Source organism: Aulonocara stuartgranti, assembly GCF_965226115.1.
Source record: "Aulonocara stuartgranti genome assembly, chromosome: 4".
NCBI classification, from domain to species: Eukaryota; Metazoa; Chordata; class Actinopteri; order Cichliformes; family Cichlidae; genus Aulonocara; species Aulonocara stuartgranti.
The window spans coordinates 38,433,155-38,456,621 of NC_138942.1; the positions used below are offsets into that span (position 1 = coordinate 38,433,155).

At 49.8% G+C, this 23,467-nt stretch overlaps 1 protein-coding gene across 1 annotated transcript; it reads left to right on the forward strand.

The window, feature by feature from the left end:
- Window positions 1-12: 12 nt before the first annotated feature.
- cog1 (component of oligomeric golgi complex 1) lies at window positions 13-22,462 on the forward strand. Its single transcript, XM_082530457.1, has 15 exons — window positions 13-455; window positions 1,471-1,718; window positions 1,824-2,005; window positions 2,113-2,289; window positions 2,600-2,756; window positions 4,501-4,711; window positions 4,841-5,198; window positions 5,644-6,092; window positions 6,437-6,583; window positions 6,672-6,830; window positions 9,310-9,434; window positions 14,766-14,874; window positions 18,464-18,573; window positions 20,367-20,451; window positions 21,428-22,462. The coding sequence occupies exons 1-15, from the start codon at window positions 153-155 to the stop codon at window positions 21,563-21,565; spliced, it is 2,958 nt and encodes a 985-aa protein (XP_082386583.1). The 5' UTR covers window positions 13-152; the 3' UTR covers window positions 21,566-22,462.
- The last annotated feature ends 1,005 nt before the right edge of the window (window positions 22,463-23,467 follow it).

Consider the following 23,467-nt stretch of genomic DNA (forward strand, 5'->3'; position numbering starts at 1 on the left):
TCGGGGATGTTTCGCTTGGTTCACGGGACAGCGACGCCCACGGAAATGACAGCAGCGTGACCAGTTCCGCTGCTGTCGCTTACGTGGAGACAGGAAGTGTCTTCCGTTGGTTTCCGGATCGGAGTCTCGGTTGATGTTGTTGTGCGTCTACCATGGCCCAGGACGCGCTTTCTCTCCGGGTGTCGGAGATCAGCGACCCGGCGCTTCTCTTTGAGTGCTATAACACTGAGGAGATCCGCGGAATCGAGCGCAAAGTCCGCGGGGAGATCGAGCAGAAGAGGGAGGAGCTGAGGCAGATGGTGGGCGAGCGGTACCGGGACCTGATCGACGCCGCCGACACGATCGGGGAGATGAAGCAGTGCTCGGAGAGCGTCGTGCAGTCCATCCAGGACATGCAGCAGTACTGCCACAGGCTGAAGCAGGGCAGAGCCAGCGTGGCCAGCTGCAGAGTGGAGGTGAGCCAAACGCCGTGTGTCGACGCATGCGCCTTAGTAGTACTTGACAACGTCATGAAGATCTACCGTAACCTCACCTACAAACGCGGCAGACTCGCAGCTGCTCAGGAAAGGTGAGGCTGCTGAACCACCTGAACACAGCTTCGTCACAGAGCAGTGTGTGGTTCATTCCAGCCTGTTCAACACCGCTGCTACATGCAGCACACAAGCACCATCAGGCAGAACAGAAGGATGCAGACACACAACAGTGCAGAAGTGACCTGGTGTGTGTGTGTGTGTGTGTGTGTGTCCAGTCACTGAGTGTTCAGGAGTGTGATGGCCTGGGGGAAGAAACTATTCTGTAGTCTGGCAGTGAGTGTGTGTCTGTGGGGTGTGTGGTCCTCCACGATGCTGGTGGCTTTGCAGTGTGATAAGTGTCTGTGATGGAGGGAAGAGCGGCTCCAGTGATCTTCCCAGCTGTTCTCACGATCCACTGTACTGCGGTGCAGTTACCATACAGACAGTGAGGCAGCTGCTCAGGAGAAAAGGCTTCAGAGACTTCCAGCTGTTTATTGTCATTGTGCAGTTTCTGGACCACAAAGGTGCTGAAGTAAGAAGAAGAGAAACCAATATACAACGAAAGTGGAAAATAAATAAATAAATAGAATAAAATAAAAAGCAGTGTGTATGTATAGATATGTGAGTGGAACTATATACATGGTGTATGTGTAGGAAACACTGAAACAGACTGGGACCAGAATAAGTGCACAGAACATGGAGAGACTGAGATATTGCACACAGATGATCAGCAGCAGTGTCGGGGTGGATGTGTTGGGGAAGTCCTTACACACTCTTCTGGACTTCATCAGTCAAAGTTCAACACTTGGTTGAAATGACGTCTAAACTGCGTGTTTCCTTCTAAAGCTTCTCCTGAGTTAAGAGAACGAACGCTTTCACATGTGCACAAACTGCTTTTGCAGCAACTGTTTGAAGCTGATGACGTTGTGACGGAGACGCACTGTGTGTCCTGTTGCAGAGCCAGACACCGTGGCAGCTAAAGTTCTACACCATGGCCTCCCAGATCAAGCTGCTTTTGGAGATCCCGGAGCGGATTTGGAGTGCCATGGAGGCATCTCACTACCTCCGAGCCACGCAGCTCTACCTGATGTGCTGCCACCTGCACCATCTGCTGCAGCTGGAGGCCACTGCAGCAGGCCTCTACAGCTCCGTCCTTGTCCGATTTCCCATCCTAATCCGACAGGTTGCCACCACCGAACACTTCAGGTTTGTGTCACAATTCCTGCTTAACGGAAACTTGAAATCGAAACTCCGTGGCTGGAAACTAAAATAGTGCACTTGTAGTAGCTGAGAGTAAGCGTCTTCTTGCAGGGCAGCCATTCTGCTGGACAGCAGGGCTCTGCTGAGGGGCCGTGCAGTGTCGGACCAGGCCATCGCTGAAGCCTTGGTGTCCATCATGCTGCTTGAAGACAGCTCTCCTCGGCAGGCTCTGGCTGACTTCTTGTTGGCCCGGAAATCATCCATACATCAGCTGCTGAACCAACCGCAGCATGGTATGCTCTATAGTTTCCTTCTGTGGTAAAGCGTGACAAATGTTTGATTTGATAAAGAAAAAGCCTTCGAGGCTTCTGTTAGTCCATGAACCTGTGCTTTTCTGCAGGTGCAGGGATCAAGTCCCAGGTGTGCAGCCTCGTGGAGCTGCTGGTCACCACTCTGTTTCAGGCCTATGCCATCTTCTACCTCCCCCCAGAGGGCAGCCCCAGGCCAGGGGATGAAGCTTTGAGCTGTGGCATGCTCTTCTCTGTCCTGGACAACGTCACATCTACGAGTCCTGCAGGTAAACAGCTGAGACAGGACACGTCGGGGTCTTTGTGTTCAGGTTAATAAGAATAAGCTTTGCTTCAGAGCAAGAATTTGCTGGCTTTCATCTCCTGGGTGAGCATGGCCATGTCTCCCCGTGCCTCACAGGAACAGCTGACTCTAAACTGTCTGTGGATGTGACGCAGATGCTGAATACAACACTGTATGACTGTATTGTGCGTGTAGTCTGAGCTGCTGTGAGTGTGCAGTAAGAGCACTGCTCTGAAACACTCAGTCTGAGAAACTAACAGCCCCCTTTTTCCAATGTTCCCCATCTGTGTCCTCAGCTAAGGACAGAAGGGTGTTGCAGGAAGATGTGAGTACAGGCAGCTGGTTAAAGTATCTGCCTGCGTCCATCTCAGAGTTTCAACCTGTCCTTCGCACCCTGGCTCAGCCAATCCAGAGGGAGCACCTGCAAGACACTCTTCAACAGTGGATCGATACGTAAGGCCACTGAATGTCTGCTGTTTCCTTTCTTTCAGTTTCAGTGTTGTTTGCATAGAAAAATGTGCTAATAGTAGCATTCCAGCTCTGCCTCTGTGCTGTCAGGAGTGACTTGTGATCACTTTGAGCTGATAGAAGGGAGCGATCACCCCGAGGCGGAGTCCAGCTCACAGAAGTGGCGGCGGGAGTCCTCGGGGTAGCATACGTGATCCAGCACAGCCTTGCAGACTTCCTTAAAGCTGCCTCCTCGAGCAGCAGAGGGAGCCGACGCGCTGCATTTTATCCTCGGCCACTTACACACCGCTGCAGTGGCCTTAAACATGTCCGGAGATGACTGTGGGTCCTCCACCTGGGGACCAGTGAGGGTGGAGCCATGAACACCGTCATGATCGTTGGCTCAAGGACAAAGTTTTAGGTTTAGACACGAGGAGCAGGAGGGTCAGTGTTTAACGTGGTTCATTACAGGATCATTATCTGCTGATCTTCATTTTAGTTTCAGTTTGTGAGACGACGAGTGGAAGACCAGATGAAGTTTACTGGTTTGGAGTCGTCGACGTGAAAACTGGATCTATCTGTGACGGTGTGATGACTGGCGTCCAGGCAGGTGGTGCTCAGCAGCCGTGTAGGAGAGAACTGCTGACTTACATTCGATCCACTGCAGATGTGTGCACCTCGACTGCTGTGGGACACAATGAAGACCAGTGTCTGTGGTCCAATCATGTCTTACACTGCAGGACAACAAACATGAAGCTCCGACCAGAGACGGAACAAACAACACAAAGATGAGGGAGCGTCTCATCCCACCACCTGTCACATGTGCTCACCACTCGCACATCTATTTATTCACTACTCCTTATTGTTATCGTTATTATTCTCATGTCATGGTCCAGTGTAATTAAATTACTTTTCCACTGAAAAAGTAGAGTAACTGATTACTGTTCATTTTTAGGTATTTTAATTACAGTTACTTACAATGTGCTTGCGTTACATTGTAAAATAATTAAACTGGCTGAACATCGTTATTTAATTTCAATCATTTATCTTCTAAAGGTAGAAGTAAACTCTGCTCTGTAACATGGCTGAGGCGCAGCTGCGCGTCATTCCACACCAGTTTGCTGCACGGTCGTTTTCTACAGCGGAAGCTGTCGGACTGAAGCGAGTGGCTGTTTCATGACGTGGACATGTTCCCGTCTCTTCACTTTTCTGAAACAAGCAGACAAGAACATTACAGTGATATGTAAAAACTATGGGCTGCTGTTAACAGCAGCAGTAACCTGCTGAAGCGCCTGACACAGAGCATAGACGAAGACTTCTGAGCGATCCTTCATCATCCATGGATAACACTGCTGAGCAGGACCTGGTTTTACTTCAGCAGCACCGACGGTGACTGCAGGCGACACTGGAAGAGATGCCGCTGCTGCAGAGTCTGCGTCTTTAAAATAATTTATTATTTAAAGAGTTTAATTTCTATTGTTTGCCACTCAAGGTTTTATTGGGATTTTAAGAAGTATTTAGTTAAATCACTTATTGAGTAATTAAGTTACTTTTCAGACACAGTAATTAGATAAGTATTTTAAATACACTGTTGGTTAAGTAATTAGTAATTAATTACTTAAAGTAACTTACCCACACTGGTTATTTCTGGCCTGTTTGCAAAGCTCACCTTGATGTTATCGAGTCCAGGGCGTGTGTTTCATGAAGGCTACATGATCATTTCCAGTCTCTCCAAATGTGTTGTTTCCAGCTGTAAGGAGGACATCTGCCATGGTGTTGGAAGCCTTTTGGTCTACGTCAAGAGCCTGAAGGGGCTGGCAGCCATCAGAGACGCTGTTTGGGACCTTCTGTCAGCAGACTCCATCAGTCAGCACTGGAGCACCGTCTGTCAGCGTCTGCTGGAGCACCCCCTCACCGTCTGGGAGGACATCTTGCAGCAGCTTTTCCTCCAGCGGCTGCAGGTTGCTGTTCTTCTATCTTTAGCTTTATAGGTTCATTTTCAGGGCCCACTTAGTCTGTATACTTGCTAATGACGGGGGATAAACATGCAGTTATTGTAACACTTTTATTGTTTCTTTCGACTCTTCAAGGTCATCACTAAAGAGGAAACTGAAGCCATCTCAGTGCTGTCTATCCAGCTCCTTACATCCGCCGTCAGGGATCTGCAGACCCAGAGCGTCCATTCGTCTTCAGGTGCCCACAGCAGCCATGGGGCCCAGTATGAGGTAGATGTCTCCTCCTTCTTGTGGTTGGAGTCTCCAGGGGACCTGCTGAACGACGCAGGCTGGTTCAGTGTGAGCCAGCGGGGCCAGCAGCAGCACAGGAGTGGCCTGGCCATGAAGACGCAGGCGCTCACACCTTGTGTTCAGAACTTCTGCTCTTCCATTGATGCAAAGCTGAAAGCCAGACTGGATGATCTCCAGCACTACCTCCCCTCCCAGGACGTGGGTAGGTCCACTGGGAGTGTTGTGGGGGTTTCCTTGTGTTTCAGCTGACAGATTGATGGTGTATTTATCCTGATTTAATGTGATATTGAGAAAGACCAGTGAAAAGCTCAGGCTTTTATCTTTGTTGAAGTTTTGGAACCAACTCTAGATTCTTTCATTTCTCGTGGAATAACAGGAAGTGACATCACCTGACCATGAAACTGGGTGATGTCAGCTATCCGATCCCTTTTGAATGTCTGAAACTGTACTTGGCAGGACTGATGGAGCACATCTGTCTGCACTTCAGTCACGTCTTTGATCTGATGCAGTGCTGAAAACCACAGAAGCGTTTGGAGCTAAATCTGAGGGTTTCATACTCTTTGGATTGTATAAACATACGAATGGCAACTATTGGACCACTGAAATATTGAAAGTACTGACAGTTGTTAATGTGTCGTGCTTTGCAGGCTCTGACTCCACTTTGGCCACTGTCCCTTCCTCTGCTGATCAGCCATCGTCATCCTCATTTAACCGCTTCATCGACTCCGCAGCAGTGGAGGCGGCGCTGCGTGACGGCTGTTTGGCCTGTGTTCACCACATTCTGTCCTTCATCCGATCACAGCTGGCTGCGGCCTCGCCAGACGCCAGGCCCACCTGCCTCAGTTCAGTTCTATTCATGGCCAGGCTGAGCCAGTCTATGGGCAAACTGTGCCCCAACCTGAAGCATTGCATCCTGGGAAAGCAGTGTGGTTTTGACAGCACAGCCAAAGGGACCCCCAGGCAAGGCAAGAAGCTGGGCAAAGCCACGGCCGCTGCAGAGGTCAGGCCTTCCCAGGACAAGTGGGAGGAGCTGAAGGAGGAGCTTCTTGGCTGCAGTATGGAGGCCTACCGCATCTGGAGCGCCGCTCTTTCTAAAGTCAGACACAGTCACAAGTGTACATGTAAACTTGACATGTGGTTAGTGTCGGTTTATGGGGAGGTTTGTAGAAATCTGATAGAGCAGTAGAATCACATCACGTCACATAGCATCCAGCTGTGGTTAAACTGGTTTATAAAGGTTGAGTGAAAGTGTATTATCTGACTGAACTGTTGAGCAGACGGGTGGAGGGACACTGACTAAACCAGTGATCATGCTGCTGTTGGCTGTGAAACCTGTCTGTTTGCTAATGTTTTAGTTTCAACAGACGTATGTGGGAGGGTCAAAGGTCTACAGCTATGACTCTGGTGTTGTCTGAAGACCTGCTCGGCTCTGTGTTGCAGGGGCTGTTGGAGAAGTTTGGCATGGTGCTTCATGCTGAGTCTGCAGGCACCATCTTAGCTACAGCAACTAACTGGGAGGATCTGGAAATCCAGGAGGAGGCCGAGTCTGGAAGCAGCGTTACATCCAAGATCCGTCTTCCAGTACAGGTCAGGAGGACATCTGATACAAACTGGAAGGACCCAGAATCCATCCTGAGGTCTGATGGCAACCTTTTGTTTCTGGTGTCTTCTGTAGCCAACGTGGTTTGTGCAGTCCCTGCTGTTCCAGCTGTGTGTGGAAATAAACAGGGTGGGAGGCCACGCCCTTCCTCGCTCCACCCTCCAGGAGTTTCTGCAGACCTGTTTGACTGAAGTCCTGCACCATTACCACAGCCTGACACAGACCAGCAGCACGGTAACTGGGACCTGTCTGGTAGATAGTTGGATTATTCCTCGACCTGATGATTTCCTGTGTTCTGAGAAAAGTCTGAGAATAATCTTCATGATGATCACAGACGAGCAGAGCGTCACGGCTCTGTAGGAGGAAAAGAAGGGAATCATGCTAGCAGGACCTGGTGTATGGCTACAGACAGCCAGAAATATTCAATGAGAGACTAATGAAGAGCTAAGTACACGCATACTTAAGTAGAAGTACAGATACTAGTGTTCAGAAATACTCCAGTAAAAACTGAAGCACTGATTCTACTTCTTTACTCGATTAAAGGTGAAAAGTACAGGTTGTGAAATGTGCTCACAGTAAGAAAGTAAAAGGTTTGTATTGTTGTACAAAGCTGACGGAGCTGTGCTGCATCAGTTCAGTAACAGTGTAAGAAAGTAGATTGGAAACAAGCTTTTAGTCAACAGTTAAATTGTAATAAATGTACTCAGCTTGGTTAGGTAGAGTCTGAGTGGGAAAGGACAAACGCTGAGAGGGTGACTTTCCCCCACATCGGTGGGATCAGCACATGAACCCTGAGATTCGCTGTAAGGACTCAGCGTGGGGAGAGCTCACACAGGTCTCTGCTGTGGGCTCTATTTTCTTAGTGTTCAGGCTGTGATCAGCTGATCTGAGGTTTACGGCTCTTTGTAGATTTACAGAAGCAGCTGTTTCATCAGCTGTACGGACGTGTGCTGCTCATGCTGCCTTTATACTGGCTGGTGTCAAGTTGGAGTGAATCCAGTGAGTGGATCTCAGCATCATGAGCTTAACTCTGACCGTGATCATCAGTCACACACTGTTCTTTACTTTAAATCATCACAGCAAACTAACCTGTTTATCCTGCTTTGAACTGCACCTTCCTTCATGCAGTACCACAGTCAGCCTACCTTACCATGGACATGAATGAACCTACTATCACGTGTACAGAATGATGTCTGATTAACAACGAGAGGAGTTTCATGGCTCTGCTCGTGGTCAGGGCGTCAGTGCAAACTACCATTATAATGTCTTTAATGTTGTTAATACAAAAAAGGAAGTAGGAAGTGTTACGACACAAAGAAACTAGTGCTGTCAGCGTCACCGGGTTAACGCGTCATAACTGGCATATCCCTGTTAACGAGTTAACACAGATTAGTCCGGGTTACTTGGTGTCAACGCCACATTAACGCGTTAATGCGCTAAAAGAAACCTTATTTGAACCGAAGAGATCAGAGGTCCAATGTGATATTAGAATCACACCCTATAGGCCTGTTCACCACTCAGGCATAACTCATGACCACTGACAGGTGAAGTGAATGTCACTGACCATCTCTTCATCATGGCGTCTTTTACTGGGTGTGACATGTTAGGGAGCAAGTCGACGTTTGGGCCTCGAAGTTGGTGTTTTAGCAGGAAAATGGGCAGACGTAGAGTCCAGGTAGTGATGCTAGATAACTGAGTCAGAGCATCCTGTGGGGGCTCCAGTCTGCAGTGGTCAGAACAATGGTGGACAGGCTAACTGGAGAGCGTGGTCTGATCAAATAGACAAGCTCTGTAGGTCACATTGGCAAAGGTGTAGTGCTTGCTCTGATAGGAACTGTGTTTTTAATGGGGCTGCAGATCTGTCAGGGTGCCCATGCTGGACCACGGTGCAGTGGAGGAAGATCGCCTGGTCTGATCAGTCGTGTTCTCTCTTATATGACGTGGCTGCTCGGGTGTTTGCGTGGCAAGCTTGCAGATGCAGTATAATCCTTTAGGTCAGTGGTTCCCAAACTTCTTTTGCTTCTTTTGTTTTTACAGCAAAAATCTAGTCTTTGGCTTAGAATGAAGTTGGTTTGGAAACATATTCAGCGATGCTTCATCTCCTGCTTTGTGTTTGTGTGGGAGCCCGTGCTAGCAGTGTCCAAGCGTTGTTGTTGTTGTTGTTTTTTTCCTGTTTCACACCGCGCACCCCCCCCCCCCCCCCCCCCCCCCCCCACAATGGCTCTGCGCCCCCACACTTTGGGAAGGTCTGCTTTCGGTAATGTCCTGCTGGGTCCTGCATGTGGATGCGTGCCACCTACCAGTTGTTACAGACCATGTTTCATGGTGTATGCCATGATTGCTATGGCCTCTTTCAGCAGGAACATGCAACATCAGACAGAGCAGGAATGGTTTGAGGAAAACAATATAGCTTTGAGGGGTTGACTGGACCTCCATATTCCTTAGATCTCAGTCCAGTCTATGTGAGAGAGAATCTCTTGGTTCCAAAGCACACCTTCAGGGCTCTACTGGAGCACAATGCAGCAACAAAAGGGAACTACACAATATTAGGCAGGTGGTCATAAGGTTATGACTGATTAGTGTATTTTGTCAATGCAACTGTCAAAACGATGGCAGTGAGAAACTGATCTGATGGCAAAGGAGCACAGAAACATAAGGGCGTGGTTAGCACTTTAAATGTATTTTCTATGGTTGTGCCTCCCTTCTCCTTCAGGATGCTGTATTCCCCATGACGCAGAACAGAGCCCTGCAGTTCCTGTTTGACCTCCGTTACCTGAGCGCTACTCTGGGGAGCAGACTGGAAGAACTGAAGAACTCCCGACCACAGCAAGACCCAAGGTATCAATTCACATCCAAAATATGTGTCATGGGCTGTTTGTGCACAGTCTGCAAACACCCGAGGAAGCTTGGAAACTGTAATCCTGTAATACTGTAGTGCAGCACGAGGTGTTCACGGGTTCATATGGTTGTGTCCAGAATCAGGGACTGAATCCTGCGACGTGAGTGGCTGTTCAATTGGTAGGTCTCGCCCAGGGGTGTCAAACTCAATCGCACAGGGGGCCAAAACTGAAGGCACACTTTAGGTCGCAGGCCAAACAAGATAAAGATTTATTGAACACTCAAACAATGTTTTTTAAACATAAATATGAATAAAAACAGACAGGAATATGATTCCAGATTAAATAAACTTAAAAAAAGAAACTTTAAATATTTTGCTCTTCATAAAAATATATCCTGTCAAAATGATGCAAGTTAGAAATATGAACATGCTGCCAAACCCCCAGAAAAAGTAAATGAGAGCAAACACAAGGTTGGAGCCGCATGTAGACGAGCTGGGCGCTGCTGCAGGAGTGGAGCTAATAAACTGTGCGGGCCATTCAGTGTCTTTCCCTGAGTGCATCATTACACTGCAGCTGCATCTGAATCTGCACAGGTGCAGCTCAGCAAAGTGCGCTGACTTGGTTCAACATTACTGCAACAGAGAAAGTGAGGCAGGCTGCACTGGTGCATTAGTGACAGCTTCACTTGAAACGCCTTCACCGCATCACACATGTCCATGAACTGACAGGTTTCCTTGCTGAGCTCAAAAACTCTGTTGAACTTTTATCCCAACTCAGCCAGCGGAGCTCTGCATGAAGGAATGTGGGCAAACTCTGAATCTATTTCCCACATAAAAGACTGAAACTGACGGTGATTTAAACTTTTAGCTCAGGTAAAATGTACGGTCTGCGTCACGGTGACCATTACATGCTCCATTTTTAGGACTTCACCACACAGCCTTTCCTGGTGTGTGATGCAGTGATGTGCTGTTAACTCACCGGTACATTTCTCCTGCATCTTTACTCGCATCCTGCTGACTACTCCACTTTTTTTGGACACAACCCCCACACACCCCTGACTTTGGACACAGCTCCCACACCCCCCTGACATTAGACACAGCCCCCTGACGTTGGACACAGCCCCCTGACGTTGGACACAGCCCCCACAGCCCCCTGACGTTAGACACAGCCCCCTGACTTTGGACACAGCTCCCACACCCCCCTGACATTAGACACAGCCCCCTGACATTAGACACAGCCCCCTGACGTTGGACACAGCCCCCACAGCCCCCTGACGTTAGACACAGCCCCCTGACGTTAGACACAGCCCCCTGACTTTGGACACAGCTCCCACACCCCCCTGACATTAGACACAGCCCCCTGACGTTGGACACAGCCCCCTGACGTTGGACACAGCCCCCACAGCCCCCTGACGTTAGACACAGCCCCCTGACTTTGGACACAGCTCCCACACCCCCCTGACATTAGACACAGCCCCCTGACGTTGGACACAGCCCCCACAGCCCCCTGACATTAGACACAGCCCCCTGACGTTAGACACAGCCCCCTGACTTTGGACACAGCCCCCACACCCCCCTGACATTAGACACAGCCCCCTGACGTTGGACACAGCCCCCACACCCCCCTGACATTAGACACAGCCCCCTGACGTTGGACACAGCCCCCACACCCCCCTGACGTTAGACACACCCCCCTGACTTTGGACACAGCCCCCACACCCCCTGACATTAGACACAGCCCCCTGACGTTGGACACAGCCCCCTGACGTTGGACACAGCCCCCACAGCCCCCTGACGTTAGACACAGCCCCCTGACGTTGGACACAGCCCCCACACCCCCCTGACGTTAGACACAGCCCCCTGACGTTGGACACAGCCCCCACAGCCCCCTGACATTAGACACAGCCCCCTGACGTTGGACACAGCCCCCACAGCCCCCTGACATTAGACACAGCCCCCTGACGTTGGACACAGCCCCCTGACGTTGGACACAGCCCCCTGACGTTAGACACAGGCCCCTGACGTTGGACACAGCCCCCTGACGTTGGACACAGCCCCCACAGCCCCCTGACGTTAGACACAGCCCCCTGACTTTGGACACAGCCCCCACACCCCCCTGACATTAGACACAGCCCCCTGACGTTGGACACAGCCCCCTGACGTTAGACACAGCCCCCTGACGTTGGACACAGCCCCCACACCCCCCTGACGTTAGACACACCCCCCTGACTTTGGACACAGCCCCCACACCCCCTGACATTAGACACAGCCCCCTGACGTTGGACACAGCCCCCACAGCCCCCTGACGTTAGACACAGCCCCCTGACGTTGGACACAGCCCCCACACCCCCCTGACGTTAGACACAGCCCCCTGACTTTAGAAAAAGCCCCCTGACGTTGGACACAGCCCCCACAGCCCCCTGACATTAGACACAGCCCCCTGACGTTGGACACAGCCCCCACAGCCCCCTGACGTTGGACACAGCCCCCACAGCCCCCTGACATTAGACACAGCCCCCTGACTTTAGAAAAAGCCCCCTGACGTTGGACACAGCCCCCACAGCCCCCTGACGTTGGACACAGCCCCCACAGCCCCCTGACGTTAGACACAGCCCCCTGACTTTAGAAAAAGCCCCCTGACGTTGGACACAGCCCCCACAGCCCCCTGACATTAGACACAGCCCCCTGACGTTAGACACAGCCCCCTGACGTTAGACACAGCCCCCTGACGTTAGACACAGGCCCCTGACGTTGGACACAGCCCCCTGACGTTGGACACAGCCCCCACAGCCCCCTGACGTTAGACACAGCCCCCTGACTTTGGACACAGCTCCCACACCCCCCTGACATTAGACACAGCCCCCTGACATTAGACACAGCCCCCTGACGTTGGACACAGCCCCCTGACGTTGGACACAGCCCCCACAGCCCCCTGACGTTAGACACAGCCCCCTGACTTTGGACACAGCTCCCACACCCCCCTGACATTAGACACAGCCCCCTGACATTAGACACAGCCCCCTGACGTTGGACACAGCCCCCACAGCCCCCTGACGTTAGACACAGCCCCCTGACTTTGGACACAGCCCCCACACCCCCCTGACATTAGACACAGCCCCCTGACATTAGACACAGCCCCCTGACGTTGGACACAGCCCCCTGACGTTGGACACAGCCCCCACACCCCCCTGACGTTAGACACACCCCCCTGACTTTGGACACAGCCCCCACACCCCCTGACATTAGACACAGCCCCCTGACGTTGGACACAGCCCCCACAGCCCCCTGACGTTAGACACAGCCCCCTGACGTTGGACACAGCCCCCACACCCCCCTGACGTTAGACACAGCCCCCTGACTTTAGAAAAAGCCCCCTGACGTTAGACACAGCCCCCTGACGTTAGACACAGCCCCCTGACTTTGGACACAGCTCCCACACCCCCCTGACATTAGACACAGCCCCCTGACGTTGGACACAGCCCCCTGACGTTGGACACAGCCCCCACAGCCCCCTGACGTTAGACACAGCCCCCTGACTTTGGACACAGCTCCCACACCCCCCTGACATTAGACACAGCCCCCTGACATTAGACACAGCCCCCTGACTTTGGACACAGCCCCCACACCCCCCTGACATTAGACACAGCCCCCTGACATTAGACACAGCCCCCTGACGTTGGACACAGCCCCCACACCCCCCTGACGTTAGACACACCCCCCTGACTTTGGACACAGCCCCCACACCCCCTGACATTAGACACAGCCCCCTGACGTTGGACACAGCCCCCACAGCCCCCTGACGTTAGACACAGCCCACTGACGTTGGACACAGCCCCCACACCCCCCTGACGTTGGACACAGCCCCCACACCCCCCTGACGTTAGACACAGCCCCCTGACTTTAGAAAAAGCCCCCTGACGTTGGACACAGCCCCCACAGCCCCCTGACATTAGACACAGCCCCCTGACGTTGGACACAGCCCCCTGACGTTGGACACAGCCCCCACAGCCCCCTGACGTTAGACACAGCCCCCTGACGTTGGACACAGCTCCCACACCCCCCTGACATTAGACACAGCCCCCTGACGTTGGACACAGCCCCCACAGCCCCCACAGCCCCCTGACGTTAGACACAGCCCCCTGACTTTGGACACAGCCCCCACACCCCCTGACATTAGACACAGCCCCCTGACGTTGGACACAGCCCCCTGACGTTGGACACAGCCCCCACAGCCCCCTGATGTTAGACACAGCCCCCACAGCCCCCTGACGTTAGACACAGCCCCCTGACGTTGGACACAGCCCCCACACCCCCCTGACGTTAGACACAGGCCCCTGACTTTAGAAAAAGCCCCCTGACGTTGGACACAGCCCCCACAGCCCCCTGACGTTAGACACAGGCCCCTGACGTTGGACACAGCCCCCACAGCCCCCTGACATTAGACACAGCCCCCTGACGTTGGACACAGCCCCCACAGCCCCCTGACATTAGACACAGCCCCCTGACGTTAGACACAGCCCCCTGACGTTGGACACAGCCCCCACAGCCCCCTGACATTAGACACAGCCCCCTGACGTTGGACACAGCCCCCACAGCCCCCTGACATTAGACACAGCCCCCTGACGTTAGACACAGGCCCCTGACGTTGGACACAGGCCCCTGACGTTAGACACAGCCCCCTGACGTTAGACACACACCCCTGACGTTGGACACAGCCCCCTGACGTTGGACACAGCCCCCTGACGTTGGACACAGCCCCTGACGTTAGACACACCTCCCTGACGTTAGACACACCTCCCTGACGTTGGACACAGCCCCCTGACGTTAGACACACCCCCCTGACGTTGGACACACCCCCCTGACGTTGGACACAGCCCCTGACGTTAGACACACCCCCCTGACGTTAGACACAGCCCCCTGACATTGGACACAGCCCCCACACCTCCCTGACGTTAGACACACCTCCCTGACGTTAGACACAGCCCCTGACGTTGGACACAGCCCCCACACCCCCCTGACGTTAGACACACCCCCCTGACGTTAGACACACCTCCCTGACGTTAGACACACCCCCCTGACGTTGGACACAGCCCCCACACCCCCCTGACGTTGGACAAAGCCCCCACACCCCCCTGACTTTAGACACACACCCCTGACGTTGGACACAGCCCCCTGACGTTGGACACAGCCCCCTGACTTTGGACACACATCCCTGACTTTGGACACAGCCCCCTGACTGCCTTCGGTGGTCAGTAAGATTAGGAGTCCATTTGCATTTATCGACAGTGGAGTGTTAAATAACTGCAAACGTTGTGCTGTATGTCTTACAGATTCCATGAAACCTGTGATTGGCTGGAGAGCTTCATTGACCCCTTTGACCTGGACGTGTTTACACCTCACCTGAACGCCAGCCTCAACCGACTGTCTCAAAGGACCTTGGTACTTCCAGCTATGCTTAAATGAGTCAAAGACAAACAATGCTATTTTTGTAACAGGCAGTTCATTTGGACAACACATTTATATCGGACACATACATTAAGAGACACACATTCTCATTTAATGGAGCTTGGAAAGAAAAGCGTCTGGACTTCTTTAAGTTGCTTGAAGACGTTTCACCTCTCATCCGAGAAGCTTCTTCAGTTCTAAGGTCAAATGGTGGAGAGTCCCAGATATAAACCTAGTGGGAGTTTCCCCCCACAGAGGGACAAAAGGACCCCCTGATGATCCTCTAATCGCCTGAGCCAAGGTGTGAAACTGGGTGTGGGTCCCAATCAGCCAGAGTTTCGGGTGTGTTCATTGTGAAACCTGGCCCCACCCTATCATGCGAATTCCTGAGGTCAGATGGCCCAGGATGTGAGTGGGCGTTAAGGCGTCTGGGAAGGATCTCAAAACTGGATTATAGATGGCAGAGAGTTGGTGTCGTAAACCCCGCCTCTGTTCAAAGATGGTCGCTCACAGTGGACATAGATGCTTCTTTCACTCCTCTTTCAAACCATCTGTCCTCTCTGTCCAAAATGTGAACATTGGCATCCTCAAAGAGTGACCTTTGACCTTTAGATGCAGATGGACTGCTGAGTCTTGTCCTGTGGAGGTGGCTCTTCTGTGTTGTGCCATGCGCTTGTGAAGTGGCTGTTTGGTCTCTCTGATGTAGAGGTCTGAGCATTCCTTGCTGCACTGTACAGCATACACCACATTGTTAAGTCTGTGTTTTGGAGTTTTGTCTTTCGGGTGAACCAGTTTGTGTCTGAGCGTGTTGCTGGGTCTGAAATGTACCGGGATGTCATGCATGGAGAAAACTCCTGAGTTTCTCTGATACACCGGCTACATAGGGGATGACAATGTTGTTGCGTCTGTCCTTCTTATCAACTTAAAGAAGTCCAGACGCTTTTCTTTGCAAGCTCCTTTGACTACGATGACCTGGATGACTGAGAACCTTCACAGACATACTCATTTAATGGTTTTTCTACTATTTCCATTGTAGGTTCTCACTGAAGCCATCAAAACTCTGAATAAACACAACATAAAATTATGTATTAAACAAAAAAGTGTGAAATAACTCAGATTCTTCCAAACAGCCCCTTTGCTTTGATTCCTGCTTTGCTCTCTCTCGGCGTCTCCATGAGCTTCATGAGGTCGTCTCCTGAAATGGTTTCCAACAGTCTTGAAGGAGTTCAGAGATGCTGAGCACTTGTTGGTCCTTTGCCTTCCCTTTGCGCTGCATCTCATCCCAAACCATCTCCACTGGGTTTAGGTCAGGTGACTGTGGAGGCAGCAGGATTCCTGAGAGTAATGAGATGAATGTATCCTTAGCAGCAGAGGTGACTCCTGGTCTTCTTTTCCTGGGCTGGTGCTCATAGAGCAGGGCGATATGCCCAAAAATATTTATCACGATATGCATTTGAAAATTTGCAATAACGATATAACTGACGATATAATTGACTCTAGACAAAATACTTTACAACTCCTCAACTTTATTAGTGCAAAAAACCCATCAATGTATTTTCACTTAAACAAGCAGCTGTTTTTTATCTGCATTAAAGTTATATAAAATGTAACAGTGCAAATTCCTCACTGACAGTTTGACCAAAAAGCATTTCCAGTGGAAACTGGCCGACACATCCTCAGCATAACCATGTATAACATCCACAGAACTTAAAAAGAGGTTATACACACACAATACGGTAACATTATGATGAAGCACAGTACGTATCACTCCGCGAGGCTCCGCCTACGATAGCCGTAACGCTCCGACAATCCATCAAGCGGTGCGGCTTCGTAGCTCAGCAAAGTCGCACTGAAGCATCTGACAGATTTTCGAGCGCCGTGCACATAAAATCGTTTCGAGGTCAGTAAACACAACCAGAGTTCATACATAAGGCACACGGGATTATAAGGGGCTCTGTCGACTTTCAGAAAAATCAAAGGATTGATTTTAAGTGCGCCGTATTTTCCAAACAACACGGTAACAACGACGGCCCGCTAGCATGCTCTACCAAAAATAGTGCTTTGTTGTGTATCTGACGGACGAAAGCTAAACCAGTTCCACACCAGTGAAGCTGCAGCATTTTTACAAACCAGTTCAGGTTCATGGTTTCATTCAATGATCCACTTTCGCTCTTCTCATTCTGCGTCGCCGCCATGTGCGTATGAAAACAAAGGCACTGCACGTTTTACCCATATTCTATCGCCATATTTCATTTTCCCATCATTGCCCAACATTACACCGGTATTACCGTGAACAGTATGATATAGCCCAGCCCTAGGTCGTCATGTGAGACAGTTTCATCATCAACTATCAGTACTTGATAGTTTTTGTGACTGCACTTGGAGACACTTTCAAAGTTTTAGCAATGTTCTGGACTGACTGACCTTCAGTTCATAAAGTAATGATGGACTGTTGTTTCTCTTTACTGAGATGATTGCTTCTTTCCATAATATGAATTCTGACAGTTGTCTTCAAAGGCTGATTCGGTTCATCTGGACGTTTTCAGTGGGAGAAACGTTTCGTCATCATCCAGGTGACTTCTTCAGTTCAGCTGACTGCAGGTTGACTGCAGCTGACCTGCCAGCCCATTGTTCCTTCAGTGGGCTACTTTAGTCATTATATGTCCTGTTTATAAGACTGGAAACCTGCAGTCAGCTGAGACTGAAGAAGTCACCTGGATGATGACGAAACGTTTCTCCCACTGAAAACATCCAGATGAACTGAATCAGCCTTTGGAGATTTACTTACCTGGATTGTTGAGCATCAAGAGGTTTAACAGTTGTCAAACAGAGCTGTCAGCTGTGCACCAACCTGACGTCTGAACAACACAACTGATGGTCCCAACCCCATCAAGAAGGCAACAAATTCCCCCAATGAACCCTGACAGGCTCACCTGTGAGGTGAAACAATGTCACGTGACTACATCATGAAGCTCAGTGAGAGCAGGCCGAGGGTTTGCAGAGCTGTCAACAAAGCAAAGGATGGCTACTCTAAAATATAAATTATTATATAAATATTTTTTTCTTTGTTACATGCGTCCATATATGCTGCTTCATATATTTGATGTCTTCAGTTTGTATCTACAATGTAGAAAGAAGTAAAAATAAAGACAAACCATTAAATGAGAAGGTGTGTCCACACTTTCACTGGTAGCGTATACAAAGACAACACTTAGTCTGAGTCACTGCAAGTACACAAGTGCATGGAAGACTGTGCAAAGGAACCGAGTGACATGAACACATCCATCGTCACATCCAAACAGAAAAGCTTCACGCAAGTCGAGTTGCTCGAGATTCACAGAATTTACAGAAAATGTTACATTTTTGTGATTTATATCATTGTCAGGATGATAAATGTCTTATATCAGGATATGAGAGTGTCACGATATCTCCTGATGTACTTCTGAAGATTATTGTCCAAAGTCAGTGAACATGTCTTCTGTGTTGTGTTTGCTGTCTGAATGGATCCTATGAGCCACTCATCTAATGCTGTCCTAATTATTTCCTTGTCAGTTTATAAGGAGTCTTTTTGTTTTTCCTCCAGGTCCTGCTGGGGCTCCTGACAGGCTCAGAGAAGCAGTTTGCTTTGCGAAGCAGCAGTTTGAACTCCCAGGATCCTTACAACATACTGCCGCTAGCCAGCAGCCAGATCAGGTCAGAATTTAGTTACTAATAGTTACTAAATGAAAAAGAAAGTAATGGGTAAGTAAAATCTGATGGTATAGTTTCACTTTCATCTCTTTAATGATCAATAAGATGGGATCGTCACGTGACATAGGCGTGAGAATAAACATGGCGGAAGGCTCTGTAAGCTGTGTCAAGCAGAGGCCAGGGCAGCCTGATCCTCAGCTATCGAAGCTATCTGGTGAGGAAAGAGCCTGAGCCAGTGCGTGAGGTTGAGCGATACCAGTTAGACTTCCTTGTGCTCACCCTAATGCACAGCTTGGGCTCTGCAACCAGTCTCCTGCAGAGGAGCTGGAATCTGTTCCAGTTTGAATTGCCAGGAGGGTATTCCTGTACCCGCCGGTTTGCTGCCTGTACATTTGGGTTTTTACCTGTGGACAGGAAGGCTGCTTCCCTGCCTCCAGGTTGGGGAGTGGGTCTTAACCGTTGTTTGTGTTTGTGCGGTTAATAATTCAGTTCAGAACACTTAGCCTTCTTGAATGCACTGGATGGAGTGCTGGAGGGTACTACGTCTGGCGTCTCCATCGTCCCACTACAAGACCTCAGTGCACATGTGGGCAATGACAGTCAGGGGTGTGACTGGGAGGAGTGGCCGGCATGATCTGAAGCCAAGTGGTCATCAATTATTCCACACTGAACACCATGTTCAAGAATAAAGATGTCCGTCAGCGCATGTGGCACCAACGCACCCTAGGCTACAGTTCAGTGATCAGTTTTGTAGTTGTGTCATCATGTCTGTGGCTGTGAACATATGTTCTGGTGAAGAAAGGAGTTGATCCGTCAGCTTCTCACCAGCTGGTGGTGGACAGGCCTGGCACACCTGAAAGTATAGTGAGGATGCACTGGGAGCACCTGGCAGAGGCCCTGGTCCACAAAACCTTCAACTCCTGTGTGCAGAAGTACTTTGGCAGCTTTCCGAGGGAGGCTGGGGACACTGAATCTGAGTGGACTATGTTCTGATGAAGCTGCTGGACGGTGCTGAGGCTACAACATCATCGGTGACTGTTGTGCTGGTAATCCCTGCGAAGGGAGGCAAAAAGAATGATTCCTATCAGGCTTGGTTAGCCTAGAGTTGGGTGGCAGCTGAGGGGTGCTAACAGGCCGAGCAGAACACAGCCTGAGTAGTAACTGAAGCAAAGACTCACTGGTAGGAGTTCAGTGAGTCCTTGGAAACAAAAATCAGTCTGCCTCAGAGTGATTCTGGGAAAGCTTCAGCTGACTCAGGGAAGCAGTGTTGACTCATACATGTAGTGAGTGTGGCCTTCGCTGCTGAATTTACCTGAGGGTATAGTTGGGGGATGGAAGGAATATTTTGAGGACCTCCTTAATCTCATGGTATCTGGCCAGGAGCAGGTCAGTCTCTGTACAGCCGTTGGGAGTGTTTGGTGCAGTATGTGACTGATACTGTTGATAACCGTTATGGACAGAAGTTAGGTGTGGTGCAGGGGAGGCCTCAGAAGCTTATCTCTAATGTCTGTGGGTCTGTTGGCTTGGCAGGTGGTGCTGACATTCAGATAGTGGGCTGCAGAGAGCCAGCAACACCACCAGGATGATGAACACAGAGAGGAAAAGAAACAGATGTTGACAAAAGCAGCTTTTCAACTGGTCTGCTGGTTTTACACAATTATGACTTCAGCGGTTCAACTGTTAGTTTAGATTTCCTTGTTTTCCCCAATAGCAGAAAAATGTGGTGCTGGTGACCAACGTACCACTGCACTGTTCAACTGGCCAAACTGGAAATACTCTGTTTGTGTGTCTGACAGGTTCGGGCTGCTGCCTCTCAGCGTGTCAAATGTGCAGAAATCCAAGGCAGCTTCCAGAAGCTCTGAAGCTCCTCAGCAGCTGGTGGTGAGTTCAGAGTCTGTCAGAGTTCTTGTTTGGGACATTTCCCCTCTGTGATGTTATTTACTGGCAGCCACACGATGACTTTACGTCTCTGTTTTACTGTGCTTATCTAAATGTCCTGTGTCACGCCCTTTGCCTTCCCAGCATTTCTAAGTTCAAGCAAACCAGTGTCAAACCAGTGTGTTCATCACTGTGTGTTTGGATTCTGCTGGTGAACAGCCACGTTACAACAGAATACTGCCACCAACAACCTAAAGTAAAGTTAAAGTACAAGCGCTACATGTGAAATAACAGCCAGTTTATTAAATAGAGTAAAACATCACCCAAAACATTTTTACCACTGAGCTGTGAAAGAGTGAAAGGGTGATGTCATCACTGCGCCCGCTGTGGACAGCCTGCACACCCAAGTTTGTCAAAGCTGAGAGTGAGATGACTCAGGATTTTCATACTGTAGCTGTAATCATTGAAAGTCTTGGACAAATTAGAATTTCAGTAACTTACTGAAATTCTCACTTACTCATCAGGGGGTCCTTTGTCCCTCTGTGGGGGGAAACTCCCACAGGGCTTAAATCTGGGACTCTCCACCATTTGACCTTAGAACTGAAGAAGCTTTTCTGATGAGAGGTGAAACGTCTTCAAGCAACTCAAAGAAGTCCAGACACTTTTCTTTGCAAGCTCCTTAGACTACCATGACCTGGATGACTGAGAACCTTCACAGACGTTTCATATGACTGTATTATCTTTAACATTTCCAGTGTTGGAATCATTCATGGCCAGAAATAATTCCAGGTCTGGACTCTCTTCCATTCTCCTCATTCATAAAGTTGCTTCGTGGTAAAACGTTAGGAGCTTTCAGATGGCAGCCCTTCTCTGACTCTGCTGAAGGTCTGAGCAGAGTCGGGCTCCTGTTTCAGAGCAGCTCTTTTGCCAGGTGCTTGTCTTCAGATGTCCCGTGACCTGTTTCTCCTTCCTCCTCCAGGCTCCTCAGTCCTTCACAGCAGGCAGTGATGACAGCTTCCGGCCAGGCAGCCTTTTCAGGCAGCTCGCTGATCAGGATGAAGACACAGCAGCGACTTCTTTATTTAAGCTTAACTGGCTCTCTGGGATGGGCAAATAATTCTCAGCTGGCTGCTTTGTTACAGTGACATGTACAGTAAATACTCCTTTTGTGTGTTGACAAAATGCCTCCTGTGTGATGTGTAAATGTTGTGTAAGCACTGACGTGTGTTGGCTGACTGGTGATCAGAGCAGCGATACTCTGGTTGAATGTGTGCATACACAAGCAGCATCGTTCAGGCACTCTGTGTTCCTGAAAGGAAACTGTGTGTGACAGGGTGGATGCTTCCTCTGTAGTGCTTTTCTACTCTTCACACTTTCTTTATGCTCCTTCTACCAAAGTGCTTTTCACATTCACACACACTCATACTCTGATGGATGCATCGGAGAGCAGCTTAGGCTGTGGCTGGTTGGTGGGGTAGGCTGTCCTTTTCACTCTGGACTGAAACATGTTTAACACACTGTGGTTTGTGACATACAGACTGATGCAGTCAGCTTCTATCACAGGATGTCTCCACAGCTACATTTGTATGAGTATGTGAACATGCTGACACGAAGCATTATCCCTGCAAACACTCCAGCGATCAGCTGACACATTCTGTACTGGGTTCTACATTTTCTCTGGGTGTTAATATGTCAGGTTGTATTTTATGTATGTATTCAGTTCAGATAGAGATGGCTGGTTGCCATGATGGCAGAAAGCAGGTTGACTTTATCATTATTGCCTCAGAGTAATCACCAGTGTGAAACACATTCTGGTGTTTGTGCAGCACTGTGGTGATTAGTGCTGTCACCTCACATCAAACAGGTTGTGGGTTTGAATCCGTGCCTGCATGGACTCTGAACGTGTGTTAATCATGAGTTCTTATTGGTTGTTGGGTAAGTATTGTAATGCTAAATGTGTCTTGTGGTTAAATGTTGCTTGTGTCTCTCACCAAAATAAACTCAGCCAAACCTTCTGACGGTGACGTTGTTGATTGGCGAGTTTCTAGTTTGCAAAGCTGCTGGATGACGTTGGGACCACACTGCAAAAGTAGCACATGAAGCAAAACCCTCAGACAGGTCCGTGTCGCAGGAACAGCGTGGTGCAGATACTTGGTGTCAAAGAAAGTGTCACCAACACCGGCCCCCACCGTTCAGTTAATAGTTTTTCCATCGATCCTTTTCACAGTTATAAGATGGATCTGTGCTGCTCACCTTTGGCTGGATAACAAGGAGGGCGCTGAACACACTGCAGGCTGTGATTCGGTGCATCTGCAGGGTATTCACAGCACCTCACTCATGTTTACAACCTTATTTCAAATACATTAACTCCACATTGTACACTCAGTACCTCGTAATGATGACGTGAAAAAAGTTGTTGCATGAAATAAAAAGAACAGTGAGTAGTGTTTGAGTATTCATAGCCTTCACCATGACACGAGCTCAGGTGTGTCGGTCAGGGCTGGTGCCAGGGGAGTGCTAGCTGCCACAGATGATACCTGTCTGATTGTTCGGCCCCTGTTTCAGTGGTGTGCTGGGACGTTACACACACTCCTGTCTAAGATCTCATAGACAGTGCATGTCAGAGCACAAACCACTCCAGGGAGTATAAGGATCTGTCTCCAGGCCGAAGAGGAAGGATTGTTTCGAGGGACATATCTGGGGAAGGGTCCAGAAAATGTTCTTGAAGGTCTCATGACCACAGTGTCCACTATCATTCCTAAATGGGAGCACCAGGACTCTTCCCAGAGCTGAACCAATCTGGACAACTGAAGGTCCTTAGTTAGTGAGCAGACCCAACTGAAGCTAGAAGGCAGCCAAAGTCTGGTCTGAAGAAGCTAATGTTGAACCTTTGGCCTGAAAGCCAAAGTTCACGTCTGCAGTAAACGGGCAACACTCAGCACCTGACCAGTACCGTCACTGCAGTGAAGTGTGGTGGGGCAGTATCAGCTGTGGGGGTGTTTGACAGCAGGAACTGGGA

Bases quoted from the DNA above. Each gene is read 5' to 3' on its own strand.
- cog1 (XM_082530457.1), top strand. From the start codon at position 153: ATGGCCCAGGACGCGCTTTCTCTCCGGGTGTCGGAGATCAGCGACCCG. The intron at 456-1,470 runs GTGAGCCAAACG...GTCCTGTTGCAG, and splicing joins TGGCCAGCTGCAGAGTGGAG to AGCCAGACACCGTGGCAGCT. The intron at 9,435-14,765 runs GTATCAATTCAC...TATGTCTTACAG, and splicing joins CGACCACAGCAAGACCCAAG to ATTCCATGAAACCTGTGATT.